General features: G+C 52.4%; 2 protein-coding genes across 3 annotated transcripts in view; one reads left to right on the top strand and one right to left on the bottom strand.

Moving 5' to 3' along the window:
• The window catches only part of ctc1 (CTS telomere maintenance complex component 1), a 34,635-nt gene extending 26,540 nt beyond the window's left edge, over positions 1-8,095 (bottom strand). The window contains exons 1-7 of the mRNA XM_072376586.1: positions 7,959-8,095; positions 5,460-5,556; positions 4,120-4,219; positions 3,818-4,040; positions 887-1,116; positions 691-820; positions 39-350 (exon numbers count right to left, since the gene is read on the bottom strand). Of these exons, the coding sequence (XP_072232687.1) occupies positions 39-350; positions 691-820; positions 887-1,116; positions 3,818-4,040; positions 4,120-4,219; positions 5,460-5,556; positions 7,959-8,009 (1,143 nt within the window). The 5' untranslated portion in view covers positions 8,010-8,095. The remainder of the gene's footprint in view (positions 1-38; positions 351-690; positions 821-886; positions 1,117-3,817; positions 4,041-4,119; positions 4,220-5,459; positions 5,557-7,958) is intronic.
• Positions 8,096-11,441: 3,346 nt separating this feature from the next.
• hmgb2b (high mobility group box 2b) overlaps positions 11,442-17,005 on the top strand; it is a 115,798-nt gene continuing 110,234 nt past the window's right edge. For both annotated transcript variants that reach the window (XR_011909760.1, XM_072375921.1), the window contains exons 1-3: positions 11,442-11,600; positions 13,066-13,224; positions 16,521-16,672. Coding sequence is in view for 1 of the 2 variants with exons in the window: in XM_072375921.1 (XP_072232022.1) it covers positions 13,075-13,224; positions 16,521-16,672 (302 nt within the window). In the remaining variant the exon portion in view is untranslated. The remainder of the gene's footprint in view (positions 11,601-13,065; positions 13,225-16,520; positions 16,673-17,005) is intronic.

Genomic DNA, 17,005 nt, shown 5'->3' with positions numbered 1-17,005 from the left:
TCCACGCTGCAACATGCCGTCAGCCAATCAGAGCTCACCTGGTAACTAATGACTCTGGACTGCTTCATCCTCCCTCCTAACTGGACCACGTCCTCTTCAGGCTCCGCCTCCTCACAGCCCTCATCAGCCTGTGACATCATCAACAGGGGTGTGTCCTGCTGCGAGGTGGTGTGTGCGTGCTCAGCAGGAGTGTGTGTGTGTCCCGGTGTGTAGTCTGTGTGTATCTCAGAGCGCTCGGTCACACACAGGATGCTGTTTCCTCTCCAGCCTCGCAGCACACACACACGTAGAGCCGTGACACACACACTCTGTCCGACGCACACACACTGAGACCACCACAGCCTGCCGTCCTGCACACACACACACACACACACACACACACACACACACACTGAGACCACCACAGCCTGCCGTCCTGCACACACACACACACACACACACACACACACACACACAGAGACCACCACAGCCTGCCGTCCTGCACACACACACACACACACACACACACACACACACACACACACACACACACACACACACACACACACACACACACACACACACACACACACACACACACACACACACACACACACACACACACACACACACACACACACACACACACACACACACACACACACACACCTTCCTCTTCACCACCATCGTCATCAGTTACCTTTTACCTACCTTTACGAGGACAGGAAGTGTGTGCGTGGTGTCCGTCAGTGTGAAGCAGAAGAAGGTCGTTCCTGTAACGGCCAGAAGGGGGCACACAGAGCCCACCTGGCCGTACACTGACACACGCTGACCTCTGACCCTGAAACACACGCGCAGGTTACTCAGAGCTCAGGTACTGCCACATCTCACAGGTCATGTGACCCACCTGTTCTGCAGTAATGCTGCTGCCTCTCTGACGTCCACCGCTCCGCTAAGCTCCGCCCCTCCCAAACCAGCAGCCAATCCCTGCTCAGCATCAGGACACAGCAGACCAGGACAGCCAATCAGCTCCAGGTGTCCTTGGTCCTCTTCCTGCCCCGAGGCATCATGGGGGATGTAGTTCCAGTGGGGGAGGAAGACAGGACGGTTGAGCCACAGAGGGGAAGGAGACAGGCACTGCAGGTGAAACAAGTGAGACACAGACAGGTGAGAGACAGACAGGCGAGAGACAGACAGGTGAGACAGACAGGTGAGACAGACAGGTGAGAGACAGACAGGCGAGACACAGACAGGTGAGAGACAGACAGGCGAGACAGAGACAGGCGAGACAGAGACAGGTGAGACAGACAGGCCAGATGCAGACAGACAGGTGAGACAGAGACAGGTGAGACAGACAGGCCAGACGCAGACAGACAGGTGAGAGACAGACAGGTGAGACAGGTGACCTCAGAGCAACGTTCAGGTAAATTCGTGCTAACTGCTAACCTTTTCATGGTGAAAAGGACGGGCCGCGGCACGCTCTCACCAGGCCAAAGTGAAGAAGAAAAGCGGTTCTTTTATGGAGCGAACAGAAGAACGAACAGAAGAACGAGAGCTGAACCTGGGGACATCTTCTCTGTTTGAGTGAGAAAGGGCTGCTCTGCAAACCATGGTGCGAAGGTAAAGCAGCAGGACAGGTTTCTGAGGGAAAGGTGTGGATGGATGGAAGCTGGACCACCTCAAGCGTCACATTCAGCAGAAAAGTCAATGCTGTTGGAATTGTGTGAAGACGCCAGATGGGAATGAGAGGAATGAGAGGAATGAGCTTTCACACAAAGAGAAATCCAACCCTGAGCAAGTTAAACTCTCATCTCAACATTCTGCTCGCCATCAGAATGAAAGCGCCACCGCTGTCGGTTCAATCAAACAAATCATCGGTCTGGGCAGGTGCGATACTGGTTCTGGACAGGTGCGATACTGGTTCTGGACAGGTGCGATACTGGTTCTGGACACGTGTTATACTGGTTCTGGACAGGTGCGAAACTGGTTCTGGACAGGTGCCAAACTGGTTCTGGACACGTGTTATACTGGTTCTGGACAGGTGCGATACTGGTTCTGGACAGGTGCGATACTGGTTCTGGACAGGTGCGATACTGGTTCTGGACAGGTGCCAAACTGGTTCTGGACAGGTGCGATACTGGTTCTGGACAGGTGCGATACTGGTTCTGGACAGGTGCGATACTGGTTCTGGACAGGTGCGATACTGGTTCTGGACACGTGCGATACTGGTTCTGGACACGTGTTATACTGGTTCTGGACAGGTGCGAAACTGGTTCTGGACAGGTGCGATACTGGTTCTGGACACGTGCGATACTGGTTCTGGACACGTGTTATACTGGTTCTGGACAGGTGCGAAACTGGTTCTGGACAGGTGCGAAACTGGTTCTGGACACGTGTTATACTGGTTCTGGACACGTGCGATACTGGTTCTGGACACGTGTTATACTGGTTCTGGACAGGTGCGAAACTGGTTCTGGACAGGTGCGAAACTGGTTCTGGACAGGTGCGATACTGGTTCTGGACAGGTGCGATACTGGTTCTGGACAGGTGCCAAACTGGTTCTGGACAGGTGCCAAACTGGTTCTGGACAGGTGCGAAACTGGTTCTGGACAGGTGCGAAACTGGTTCTGGACAGGTGCGAAACTGGTTCTGGACAGGTGCGAAACTGGTTCTGGACAGGTGCCAAACTGGTTCTGGACAGGTGCGATACTGGTTCTGGACAGGTGCCAAACTGGTTCTGGACAGGTGCGATACTGGTTCTGGACAGGTGCCAAACTGGTTCTGGACAGGTGCGATACTGGTTCTGGACAGGTGCGATATCGGTTCTGGACAGGTGCCAAACTGGTTCTGGACAGGTGTTATACTGGTTCTGGACAGGTGCCAAACTGGTTCTGGACAGGTGCCAAACTGGTTCTGGACAGGTGCGATACTGGTTCTGGACAGGTGCGATATCGGTTCTGGACAGGTGCAATACTGGTTCTGGGCAGGTGCCAAACTGGTTCTGGACACGTGTTATACTGGTTCTGGGCAGGTGCCAAACTGGTTCTGGACAGGTGCGAAACTGGTTCTGGACAGGTGCGATACTGGTTCTGGACACGTGTTATACTGGTTCTGGACAGGTGTGAAACTGGTTCTGGACAGGTTTTATACCGGTTCTGGACAGGTGCCACCGGTTCTGGACAGGTGTTATACTGGTTCTGGACAGGTGTTATACTGGTTCTGGACAGGTGTGAAACTGGTTCTGGACAGGTGTGAAACTGGTTCTGGACAGGTGTGAAACTGGTTCTGGACAGGTGTTATACCGGTTCTGGACAGGTGCCACCGGTTCTGGACAGGTTTTATACTGGTTCTGGACAGGTTTTATACCGGTTCTGGACAGGTGTTATACTGGTTCTGGACAGGTGTGAAACTGGTTCTGGACAGGTGTTATACCGGTTCTGGACAGGTGTTATACTGGTTCTGGACAGGTGTTATACTGGTTCTGGACAGGTGTGAAACTGGTTCTGGACAGGTGTTATACCGGTTCTGGACAGGTGCCACCGGTTCTGGACAGGTTTTATACTGGTTCTGGACAGGTGTGAAACTGGTTCTGGACAGGTGTTATACTGGTTCTGGACAGGTTTTATACCGGTTCTGGACAGGTGCCACCGGTTCTGGACAGGTGTTATACTGGTTCTGGACAGGTGTGAAACTGGTTCTGGACAGGTGTTATACCGGTTCTGGACAGGTGCCACCGGTTCTGGACAGGTTTTATACTGGTTCTGGACAGGTGTGATACCGGTTCTGGACAGGTGTGTCACCTCAGAGCCCTGAAGCTCCGCCTCCTCCTCTGACTCACCTCACACCGGACGCTGCCGCTGCCGTCCACCAGCCTCCACTCTCCACCGCGCCCCTCTCTCAGACAGCCAATCAGCAGCAGGTTGACCCGCCTCAGAGCCCGCTGCCCTGGCAGAGAGAGCTCCGCCTCCTCGGCCCACGCTCGGTGCTGATTGGTGCTCCAGGACAGGTTGCTGACACAGGCCAGGTGCTGCTGGGAGACGAGCTGAGAGACAGACAGCAGCCTGCAGACAGACAGGAGGACAGGTATGAGGGTCACCTGACCGGTGGCTGTGCTGCTGTCAGCAGGTGTGTGTGAGTTACCTGTAGCTGACAGGCAGACTGCGAGCGACACACATCTTCTCCTGGATCATCTGCAGCACACCCACACTGAGCAGGTGCACACTGTGGTCCCAGGACACACCTGAAACAGGTGGGGGGGGGGGGGGGTCAGGAGGAATGAAGCAAACATCCAGCTGCTGTCCTGTGGAGTTCTGAGCTCTGCTTTATCCACAGGTGCCCCAGGACGCCCTGCCCCAGGACACCTGGTCCTGGGGCAGGACGCCCTGTCCTGGGGCAGGACGCCCTGTCCTGGGGCACCTGGTCCTGGGGCAGGACGCCCTGTCCTGGGGCAGGACGCCCTGTCCTGGGACACCTGGTCCTGGGACAGGACGCCCTGTCCTGGGACACCTGGTCCTGGGGCAGGACGCCCTGTCCTGGGGCAGGACGCCCTGTCCTGGGACACCTGGTCCTGGGACAGGACGCCCTGTCCTGGGACACCTGGTCCTGGGACAGGACGCCCTGTCCTGGGACACCTGGTCCTGGGGCAGGACGCCCTGTCCTGGGGCAGGACGCCCTGTCCTGGGACACCTGGTCCTGGGACAGGACGCCCTGTCCTGGGACACCTGGTCCTGGGGCAGGACGCCCTGTCCTGGGGCAGGACGCCCTGTCCTGGGACACCTGGTCCTGGGGCAGGACGCCCTGTCCTGGGGCAGGACGCCCTGTCCTGGGGCACCTGGTCCTGGGGCAGGACGCCCTGTCCTGGGGCAGGACGCCCTGTCCTGGGGCACCTGGTCCTGGGACAGGACGCCCTGTCCTGGGGCACCTGGTCCTGGGGCAGGACGCCCTGTCCTGGGACACCTGGTCCTGGGGCAGGACGCCCTGTCCTGGGGCACCCGGTCCTGGGGCAGGACGCCCTGTCCTGGGGCACCTGGTCCTGGGGAAGGACGCCCTGTCCTGGGACACCTGGTCCTGGGGCAGGACGCCCTGTCCTGGGGCACTTGGTCCTGGGACAGGACGCCCTGTCCCGGGAAACCTGGTCCTGGGGCAGGACGCCCTGTCCTGGGACACCTGGTCCTGGGGCAGGACGCCCTGTCCCGGGGCACCTGGTCCTGGGGCAGGACGCCCTGTCCTGGGGCAGGACGCCCTGTCCCGGGACACCTGGTCCTGGGGCAGGACGCCCTGTCCTGGGGCACCTGGTCCTGGTTCTGACTGAACTCCTCCATGGCTGCCTGAACCAGGCTCCAGGACCCAGGCTCCAGGCTCCAGGACCTAATGCTGCCCACAGAGAGGCGGAGCTCCCTCTGAACCCCTGCGTTCCCCTGAGGAACCTTCTCTGGTTCTGTCCGGTTCTGTCTGAGCTGTTTCAGGTCCGATGGACTCACCTGCAGACTGGTCAGCATCAGAGGGGGCGGGGCCACAGCTCACAGGACTCAGGTGTTGAGTGATGAAGGTGAAGAGGTCCTTTAGCCAGGCAGACTCCTGCAGCAGGAACAGCAGGTTATTGGTCGGGTTATTGGTCGGGTTATTGATCGGGTTATTGGTCGGGTTATTGGTCGGGTTATTGGTCGGGTTATTGGTCGGGTTATTGGTCGGGTTATTGGTCGGGTTATTGGTCGGGTTATTGGTCGGGTTATTGGTCGGGTTATTGGTCGGGTTATTGGTCGGGTTATTGATCAGGTTATTGGTCGGGTTATTGGTCGGGTTATTGGTCGGGTTATTGGTCGGGTTATTGGTCGGGTTATTGATCACATCTGAACTTTTATGTTATTTTTCTTTATTCATTTGGACAGTTTGATCCTTCAGGAATGGAGTTATGTGGGTTTTCATAAGCTGACAAAATTTAAAATGTTAGAGCAACAAGCAAACATTTGTTTTCTACGCAACTGTCACTTGAATAAGTTATAATAAATAATGAGTTATTTAACATTAACGAGTTATTTTACATTCCATTTATTAGTTCCATCTGGCCCTTTAAGGACAGCCATTATGCTGATGCGGCCCTCGGTGAAAATGAGTTTGACACCCTGTCACAGAGTGTGTTTGTAAGTGAAAAGCAACATTGTTGGTCATGTTTTAAAGCAAAATAAAAACTGAAGCACGACTGGTCGCAGTTTTTAATGCTTTGGAGCTCAGGAGAAACTCCGGAGGTTCCCGAGGAACACACGGTGAACGGGAAAGTTGGGATTGGGAGTAGCAACACGATGGATACGAAACTCATCTTTGGGAGTCACACTTTGGAGCTGGGGGCGGCTCCAGGGACCGTACTGACAGCGTTGGACACAGGATGGTTTCACTATGAAACACCAGGGCCAGTTAACCCCCACCCTCAGCCGTACCCTCCACCCACCGACGGGGGCCTGGAGGGGAGGAGATCTCTTCCTGCTCCGGAGTTCCAGCCATTTTCTGTTGTTTTCTCTTTGCTCAAAGGGGCTGTTAATCTCTTATGTGTTGTAAATGGCACCAAATGTAAAAAATAATGTCCTTAAATGTGAGTGAGGTCACTGCAAAGTTAAAAAGGGCTAAAGCAGGCGTAGCAAGACACCCGAAAAGTTGAAAAAGCTGGACCACGTGAACTCTTTTTCCAGCTCATGTAAGAATAGAAGAAGAGTTGTAATTCTGCTGCGTTCCTGAAAGGATGAAAGAGGAAACTGACCCTGAGGGCAGCTGTGCGACTGCCAGAGGCAGCAAAGTGTCATTAATCAGCCTAAATGCCCCATCAGAGGGAGATAAAGAAGCTCTGATAATGACGGATCTGTCTGACGTGTGCAGGGACTGATCTGAGAAAGATTCTACACACCTTTCAGCACCTCACAGTCGCTCCAGACCAGATCCTTTCAGATGAACATCACAGACAGACTCAGGGTCAAAGAGCGATCTCCAGGGACGCCTCACGCTTCAGACCACACATTTCACCCTAAACTGGATGATGCCACGCCTGTGGACAACCACAGCCTCACTGGGACACACATCAGGCCCCTGGAGGGCACCTGAAACCCGGGACCCCAGGCCCCCCGGGAACCCAGGCCCCCCAGGGACCCCCAGGAACCCCAGGGACCCCAGGGACCCCGGGGACCCCAGGGACCCCGGGAACCCAGGACCCCAGGGACCCGGGAACCCAGGCCCCCAGGGACCCCAGGAACCCCAGGGACCCCCAGGACCCCAGGAACCCCAGGGACCCCGGGAACCCAGGACCCCAGGGACCCCGGGAACCCAGGCCCCCAGGGACCCCAGGGACCCCAGGCCCCCCGGCTCTGGGATCTTTAAAAGAACACCGGTTGATTTTAAACCAATCAGGAGGAAATGGGCAGAATTCACTGAGCAGCACCAGAACTTCTCCTTTTTTATTTGTTCTTTCCTGGTTTTAGTGTTTCTACCAAATGTAAATAAACTAAATAAAGAGGACAAATATATATGTTGGGCTTGTTATTGTGAAATAGTTCATACTTAAACTCCTTGTAACGCTCCTGCAGTTTAGTCATTTCATGAATTCCCGGTTCCCTGACAACAGTCCGTTCACAGTATTTTTACCTACATTACAGCGACGGAACAGTTTAACTGTACACAGCCAGCATTGTACTGACAGACCCGGTTCTGTAATCTCTGTTCGGCAGTTAAACAGCTGCTGGTGAGGCTCCTTAACGGCGCAGAAAGAACTAAATGGGGAAATTATGTAGAATAAAACCAAACCTCCTCATCTGGACTTTTAACCCGCAGCCACAGACCACAGAAACCGAGGAAAGCCGAGCGAAACCGAGAGAAAGTGCAGAAAGCTGCTCGCTGCCGAACAACCAGCTCAGAACAGCAGAACCACCTGCAGCCTGCTGGCTGGAAACACACCGGGTCACACCGGGTCACTGACACCTGTGGGAGTCTGTACTGACCGCCTCGCTGCTGGGTCCGAACTGATCCAGGAACAGCTGCAGGGAATCCATCTCCTGGTTCCGGGACAGGCGGTACACCGGGTCACAGAGCTCCGGGTCTCTGAGGACCGGACCGATCAGAAAAGTGGCGCTGAGAAACTTCAAATGACTTCCTGCTCTTCTTCTTCTGTGTTTCGCGTCTGACTCCGCAGGGCGCCTCCTGCTGGTGCCACTGCGCAGGCGCGTTCAGCCACTCTGCTGCATGACGTCAGAGCCCTCATTTTCCCTCTGCCACCAGACCCAACAGAACCGTTCCTCTGCCACCAGAAACCCAACAGAACCGTTCCTCTGCCACCAGAGACCCAACAGAACCGTTCCTCTGCCACCAGAAACCCAACAGAACCGTTCCTCTGCCACAAGAGACCCAACAGAACCGTTCCTCTGCCACCAGACCCAACAGAACCGTTCCTCTGCCACCAGAAACCCAACAGAACCGTTCCTCTGCCACCAGAGACCCAACAGAACCGTTCCTCTGCCACCAGAAACCCAACAGAACCGTTCCTCTGCCACAAGAGACCCAACAGAACCGTTCCTCTGCCACCAGAAACCCAACAGAACCGTTCCTCTGCCACAAGAGACCCATCAGAACCGTTCTTCTGCCACCAGAATCCCAACAGAACCGTTCCTTTGCCACCAGAGACCCAACAGAACCGTTCCTCTGCCACCAGAAACCCAACAGAACCGTTCCTCTGCCACCAGAAACCCATCAGAACCGTTCCTTTGCCACCAGAGACCCAACAGAACCGTTCCTCTGCCACCAGAAACCCAACAGAACCGTTCCTCTGCCACAAGAGACCCAACAGAACCGTTCCTCTGCCACAAGAGACCCATCAGAACCGTTCCTTTGCCACCAGAGACCCAACAGAACCGTTCCTTTGCCACCAGAGACCCAACAGAACCGTTCTTCTGCCACAAGAGACCCAACAGAACCGTTCCTCTGCCACAAGAGACCCATCAGAACCGTTCCTTTGCCACCAGAGACCCAACAGAACCGTTCCTTTGCCACAAGAGACCCAACAGAACCGTTCCTCTGCCACCAGAGACCCAACAGAACCGTTCCTCTGCCACCAGAGACCCATCAGAACCTTTCCTCTGCCACCAGAATCCCAACAGAACCGTTCCTCTGCCACCAGAGACCCAACAGAACCGTTCCTTTGCCACCAGAAACCCAACACAACCGTTCATCTGCCACCAGAGACCCAACAGAACCGTTCCTCTGCCACAAGAGACCCAACAGAACCGTTCCTCTGCCACCAGAAACCCAACAGAACCGTTCCTCTGCCACCAGAGACCCAACAGAACCGTTCCTCTGCCACCAGAGACCCAACAGAACGGTTCAATAACAGACCAACATTAGTTGAGGTGATGGGAGGTGAGGAGGTACAGATGTTGGAATGATAACTGAACAGCAGCTGTGGTCTGACAGCACAGCTCATACCTGACTGAGGATGGAACAGACACACCTGAAGCGTCCGAAACATCTGAAACATCAAGGGTTCATAAAGAGTCACTGAAGCGTTCAGGGATCCACAGAAACATTGTTCTTTTAATTCAGGTAGATTTATTTTAACGTTTTTCTTTGTACACTAAAAAACATTTAAATCTCCACGTGATGAAACACATGAACACCATGAAATGTTTTACATCGGGTCTTTAGTGCTGATGATCACATGCTGAAAAAGCCTGAAGGAAACTCATTTACTGACAAAGACTTTTGAAAAAGGTTTACTACTCATGAATATGGAAGCTAATCAATGCCAAACGAGTAATCTACGATATTACTCTCAGCTTGATAAATGAGCACATCAATAAGTCCATTACACGAGCTTCGGCCCACTGCTGCTCTCTGTTGCCCTCCTCCTTCTCTACCCTGTTTGGCCCTTAAGCCGAGTTTATACTTCTCCGTCACTGCATTCGAAGTTCTGCTTCGAGGGAACGTGTTGCTCTGCAATTCACCACCATGCCACTAGAGGGGTGTGGCTGGAGGTCTGTGTGGTTTCAGCCGAATCCTTGCTTTTCCCTCCGGTCACAGTTAACAACAGTAACCAATGGCAACCGAGGTGGAGCAGCTGTATTTGCAGCTGGAGCTCATCAATATTGAAGAACAAATACTTAAATTGCAAATGTTGAAGCAGGAGACAGAGAAGACGTTGGTAGAGGTGGTCTGTACGACCGGCCGAGGCTAGGTGTAGAAATCCCTCCGTTAGCTCTCCTATAGCTGCAAGTAGCCACATAACAGCAGCTATGAGCTAACAGAGCTATGAGCTAACAGAGCTATGAGCTAACAGCAACTATGAGCTAACAGCAGCTATGAGCTAACAGCGGCTATGAGCTAACAGAGCTATGAGCTAACAGAGCTATGAGCTAACAGCAGCTATGAGCTAACAGCAACTATGAGCTAACAGCAGCTATGAGCTAACAGAGCTATGAGCTAACAGCAGCTATGAGCTAACAGCAGCTATGAGCTAACAGAGCTATGAGCTAACAGCAGCTATGAGCTAACAGAGCTATAGCACACGTTCATTCATTCATTCTTCTTAAAGTATTGGTGAAATAAAGACAGATAATGCCTTATTTAGAGGCTGCATCCTCTAAGCCCCGTTCACTCCGTTATATGGATCTCCAGTTATCTAAATATCTTCCGAAGGACACCGACTTTCACCAAACTGTCCTCGGTGAGCAGATGAACGTATTTCATGCCAGAAATAAGGTTTAAAGATACCAGAGTTCCCCTTTAAGACCGCAAAAAGCAACTGCCGGAATTTATGTTCTGAACGGACCAATCACAGCCCTTACGGCCCGCGTCAAACCGACATGTAGTTAGAATTTTTTGGAGGTGCAGCTCGACTCAGATCACGAGCTACAGTAATAATCGGTGGCTTACCACAACTTGCAATTAAAAATTTCAAGCACCTAAACTAACCAATTAATTTACAAAAATGCTAGTGTATCGTCTTGGTTACCTATGAATTGCTATAAATTGTTGAAATAGCTCTTGTTTGCATTAGTCGAAGCAACCAAATTAAACTTATTGAGTAAATAGCTTAAATATCTAACTTACAAAGCTCGCTCGGTGGCTAAATATTAATAAATGTGAACTGCTAGCAGTTAAAAACTGTGATGTTCGCTCCATCTGCAACATTACAGTAAAAGATAAATATAGTAAACATCTAGGCCTTATGATCACCATGAATCAAAAGACAAGATCCAGCCTAAACTTTACTCCAATCATTCAGAATCCTTTTTTAAGCGCTGGTGCAGCTCATCAGCCTGGAAGTCCACGGCAGGCTGGAGCGGCATCGCTGGGTAGGCGGAACCAAACAACGTCATTTGAGTTGCGTTCTTCTGAGCCAATCAAAGGGGAGTGCTCGAACAAGCCCCGCCCAACATGGCTGCACATAACCCCGCCCTCTGAATAGGAATGACCAACGGGGGGCGTTACTAAAGGGCGTGGTTGAGCTCGAGCTCGACCCAGTTTGAAAGTGAACCAACGGCTCCAGTCGCTGCTTCATCCCCAAACAACAACAAAACCCAAGATCCGAAAACCCTGAAAACCTGAGACCCGGTCCGAGTTTGCTCTACCTGCCCCGGCCCTCCTGACGAGTGAGTACTTCCATCCGAGCTCCGGCCGCGGAACCGTGCCACCTTTGTGTGGTTTACCTGGAACGAGCTGGCTTTGATTTGCCGGGTGTTTTTTTCCCCCCGAAGTGCGGCATCAGGAGATAAAATGCTGGAAATTTGGAATAAAATGGCCGCTGTGACCGTCAGACCGAGGCGGTGGTGAGGTTTATTCGCCTGTCTGAGCCCTGTTGTGTTTACATTCGTGGGACTGTCCACGACGTGTTGTTGTAAACACGAAACGCCCATTTTGGAGTATGAATGCCAGGAAATAGCCACGTCCCGTCCGTGCAACGTTGACCTCTCCGGAGCATAGTCGTAGCCCTTCGTTGAAAATGCGCAGCTCTTGTCATTAAACTGTATTTCCATTTTATTAAAAAATAAAAACTGAGCTGCTGTTGTATTTTAGAATAAAGCCTTTTAATCAGAAATGTGTTGCGGTGGTTTAAACGTGAGTTTGTATGTCTGCGAGCAGAGGGGGATGGGGCGGCCGCTCCGCAGAGGGCGGGAAGCAAATGGTGGTCCATTGTTCTGTGGGAGCTAGCCTGTTAGCACGGAGAGGCTAACTGCAGCAGGCGCCGAGCAGCGGCTTTCCGCTGTCTCTGCGCCGCTGAGACCCGCGCTCACCACCGGGAGGAGGACCCGAGCTCCGCCGGATGTACGTGCTTTGCACCGGAGAGGCGATGGTTGTCCCCGGGCTGGCGGGCGTCCTGCCTCCCAGGCGGAGAAAATGGATCCCCAGTCAGTTGTCTTTGTTCCCAGTGAGCCGCAGTCAGGGCGCTGAGAGGCCGCCGGATGATGACGGCCGGTCCGAGCAGAAAGGGGCCGTCATGCATGTTCAGATACGAGTTTAATTGAACCGTTTCACAGTTAAACTCTCATTCTGGATTAAACCAGATATGTAGGTTAAAGGGTCATTCCACCTAAATCACTGCCCCCTGTTACCTGTGAGATATTAAGGCTTCATCCAGTTTATTTTAAATGTTTCCAACATTTTTCAGTCACTATGTGTGGAGTTAAAACATGAAACACAGTCACTTATCCCCAGTAATTATTATCAGCCTGTCCAGTCATATAACATCTGCTTTCTGTGATGTTGGGCAGGACATTTGGAGGCCTTTCAGACTCCGTTGCTCACTGAATGATAATAAATGATGATTACAGTAGAAGTTTAAAATGGAAACCTCGTAAATATTCTATCATTATTAGTTTAGTTTTCTGACTGAAGTGAATCTGTAGTTTTGGGTCATTTTAAGATGTAGCTGCAGACAGATGGTTCCGATTAGCACCACACACACCTTCATTCATAATGTCTCTTTATATGTTCCTGTTTGACCCAGAAGATTAAAACGTGTATTTATTTATTTATCTGATCTAATAATGGTCATTTCTGTCCGCCAGGCCGGCTCTCTGTTAATTCATCTTTCTTTGTTCTTTTGTTGCTCTTCAGGCCGCCAATATGATGCGAAAAGACGTCAACAAACCGAAGGGGAAGACGTCGGCGTACGCCTTCTTTGTCCAGACGTGTCGAGAAGAACACCGGAAGAAGAACCCGGAGCAGTCAGTCAACTTTGCCGAGTTCTCCAAGAAGTGCTCAGAGAGATGGAAGGTGAGACGGGTGGAGGAAAGGTGGAGGGCAGGTAGACGGGTGGAGGGCAGGTGGACGAAGGGTGGAGGGAGGGTGGACGGGTGGAGGAAAGGTGGCAGGGTGGAGGAAAGGTGGCAGGGTGGAGGGCAGGTGGACGGGTGGAGGGCAGGTAGACGGGTGGAGGAAAGGTGGCAGGGTGGAGGGCAGGTGGACGGGTGGAGGGCAGGTGGACGGGTGGAGGGCAGGTAGACGGGTGGAGGGAGGGTGGACGGGTGGAGGAAAGGTAGACGGGTGGAGGAAAGGTAGACGGGTGGAGGAAAGGTGGACGGGTGGAGGGCAGGTAGACGGGTGGAGGGCAGGTGGACGGGTGGATGAAGGGTGGAGGGCAGGTAGACGGGTGGAGGGCAGGTAGACGGGTGGAGGGCAGACAGGGTTCTTTATTAACCAGGTAGATCATGTGACCCCCTGCTGAGTCCTCGAGCTCCTTAAACTCTGACCTGAATGCAGATGTGTTCGGACCTGAATGCAGATGTGTTCGGACCCTCTGATCTAAATGCAGATGTGTTCGGACCTAAATGCAGATGTGTTCGTACCTGAATGCAGATGTGTTCGGACCCTCTGATCTAAATGCAGATGTGTTCGGACCTAAATGCAGATGTGTTCGTACCTGAATGCAGATGTGTTCGGACCCTCTGATCTAAATGCAGATGTGTTCGGACCTAAATGCAGATGTGTTCGTACCTGAATGCAGATGTGTTCGGACCCTCTGATCTGAATGCAGATGTGTTCGTACCTGAATGCAGATGTGTTCGTACCTGAATGCAGATGTGTTCGGACCTGAATGCAGATGTGTTCGGACCTGAATGCAGATGTGTTCGGACCTGAATGCAGATGTGTTCGTACCGTCTGATATAAATGCAGATGTGTTCGTACCTGAATGCAGATGTGTTCGGACCTGAATGCAGATGTGTTCGGACCTGAATGCAGATGTGTTCGGACCTGAATGCAGATGTGTTCGTACCCTCTGATATAAATGCAGATGTGTTCGGACCTGAATGCAGATGTGTTCGGACCTGAATGCAGATGTGTTCGGACCTGAATGCAGATGTGTTCGGACCTGAATGCAGATGTGTTCGGACCTGAATGCAGATGTGTTCGGACCTGAATGCAGATGTGTTCGGACCTGAATGCAGATGTGTTCGGACCTGAATGCAGATGTGTTTGGACCTGAATGCAGATGTGTTCGGACCTGAATGCAGATGTGTTCGGACCTGAATGCAGATGTGTTCGGACCTGAATGCAGATGTGTTCGGACCTGAATGCAGATGTGTTCGGACCTGAATGCAGATGTGTTCGGACCCTCTGATCTAAATGCAGATGTGTTCGTACCTGAATGCAGATGTGTTCGGACCTGAATGCAGATGTGTTCGGACCTGAATGCAGATGTGTTCGGACCTGAATGCAGATGTGTTCGGACCTGAATGCAGATGTGTTCGTACCCTCTGATCTGAATGCAGATGTGTTCGGACCTGAATGCAGATGTGTTCGGACCCTCTGATCTAAATGCAGATATGTTCGGACCTAAATGCAGATGTGTTCGTACCTGAATGCAGATGTGTTCGGACCCTCTGATCTGAATGCAGATGTGTTCGTACCTGAATGCAGATGTGTTCGTACCTGAATGCAGATGTGTTCGTACCTGAATGCAGATGTGTTCGGACCTGAATGCAGATGTGTTCGTACCCTCTGATATAAATGCAGATGTGTTCGTACCTGAATGCAGATGTGTTCGTACCTGAATGCAGATGTGTTCGGACCTGAATGCAGATGTGTTCGGACCCTCTGATCTAAATGCAGATGTGTTCGTACCTGAATGCAGATGTGTTCGGACCTGAATGCAGATGTGTTCGGACCTGAATGCAGATGTGTTCGGACCTGAATGCAGATGTGTTCGGACCTGAATGCAGATGTGTTCGTACCCTCTGATCTGAATGCAGATGTGTTCGGACCTGAATGCAGATGTGTTCGGACCCTCTGATCTAAATGCAGATATGTTCGGACCTAAATGCAGATGTGTTCGTACCTGAATGCAGATGTGTTCGGACCCTCTGATCTGAATGCAGATGTGTTCGTACCTGAATGCAGATGTGTTCGTACCTGAATGCAGATGTGTTCGTACCTGAATGCAGATGTGTTCGGACCTGAATGCAGATGTGTTCGTACCCTCTGATATAAATGCAGATGTGTTCGTACCTGAATGCAGATGTGTTCGTACCTGAATGCAGATGTGTTCGTACCCTCTGATATAAATGCAGATGTGTTCGTACCTGAATGCAGATGTGTTCGGACCTGAATGCAGATGTGTTCGGACCTGAATGCAGATGTGTTCGGACCTGAATGCAGATGTGTTCGGACCTGAATGCAGATGTGTTCGGACCTGAATGCAGATGTGTTCGGACCTGAATGCAGATGTGTTCGGACCTGAATGCAGATGTGTTCGGACCCTCTGATCTAAATGCAGATGTGTTCGTACCTGAATGCAGATGTGTTCGGACCTGAATGCAGATGTGTTCGGACCCTCTGATCTAAATGCAGATGTGTTCGGACCTGAATGCAGATGTGTTCGGACCCTCGGACCTGAATGCAGATGTGTTCGGACCCTCGGACCTGAATGCAGATGTGTTCGGACCCTCGGACCTGAATGCAGATGTGTTCGGACCCTCTTATCTAAATGCAGATGTGTTCGGACCTGAATGCAGATGTGTTCGGACCTGAATGCAGATGTGTTCGGACCTGAATGCAGATGTGTTCGGACCTGAATGCAGATGTGTTCGTACCTGAATGCAGATGTGTTCGTACCTGAATGCAGATGTGTTCGTACCTGAATGCAGATGTGTTCGTACCTGAATGCAGATGTGTTCGGACCCTCTGATCTGAATGCAGATGTGTTCGGACCCTCTGATATAAATGCAGATGTGTTCGGACCCTCTGATCTGAATGCAGATGTGTTCGGACCCTCTGATATAAATGCAGATGTGCAGCAGGGGGTACTGCAGAAATGGACAGAATCATGGTGTGATCCATCCGTCTGGCAGCAGGTTCTGGTTCTAATGGGTCGGCTTTACTGAGTTTGTGGTGTTGAACCACCGTAAACTGGAGGGTGAAATGTCTGTGAAACTCCAGCTGAACCACGGTAAACAAACTGAACAGCTGGATCATGAACCTGAGCGGATGGCAGCGGTCACATGACCTGCAGAGCCTGCTCTGATAGGCTGAGCAGGAAAGAAGGTCAGTGAATGTCTGCTTTCTGCCTCCAGGCTCTGTCCCCCAGCGATAAGAAGTGCTTCGAGGACATGGCCAAGGCCGACAAGGTGCGCTACAACCGGGAGATGAGGGACTACGTCCCCCCCAAAGGCTTTGGAAAGAGGGGCCGCAAGAGGAAAGACCCCAACGCCCCCAAGAGACCCCCGTAAGTCCTGCACACACATGCACACACATGCACGCGCACATGCACACAGTGATGAGGTTCAGCTGCTGATCCGGAGTGTCAGAGACCCAGGAGCTGGTTCTGGCTCCTGCTGGACAGAAACCGTTTCATGTTAAAACTCAGCAGGTTAATTTCCCCGCATTCCGGGTCAGAACCCCATGTGTGACCGGGTCAGAACCCCGTGTGACCGGGTCAGAACCCCGTGTGACCGCATACCGGGTCAGAACCCCGTGTGTCACCGGGTCAGAACCCTGTGTTACCGCATACCGGGTCAGAACCCCGTGTGACCGGGTCAGAACCCCGTGTGACCGGGTC

This window comes from Leuresthes tenuis, unplaced genomic scaffold, assembly GCF_036924035.1.
Source record: "Leuresthes tenuis unplaced genomic scaffold, fLeuTen1.0.hap1 SCAF_22, whole genome shotgun sequence".
Lineage (NCBI taxonomy): Eukaryota > Metazoa > Chordata > Actinopteri > Atheriniformes > Atherinopsidae > Leuresthes > Leuresthes tenuis.
This window is presented reverse-complemented; position numbering and strand designations above follow the sequence as displayed.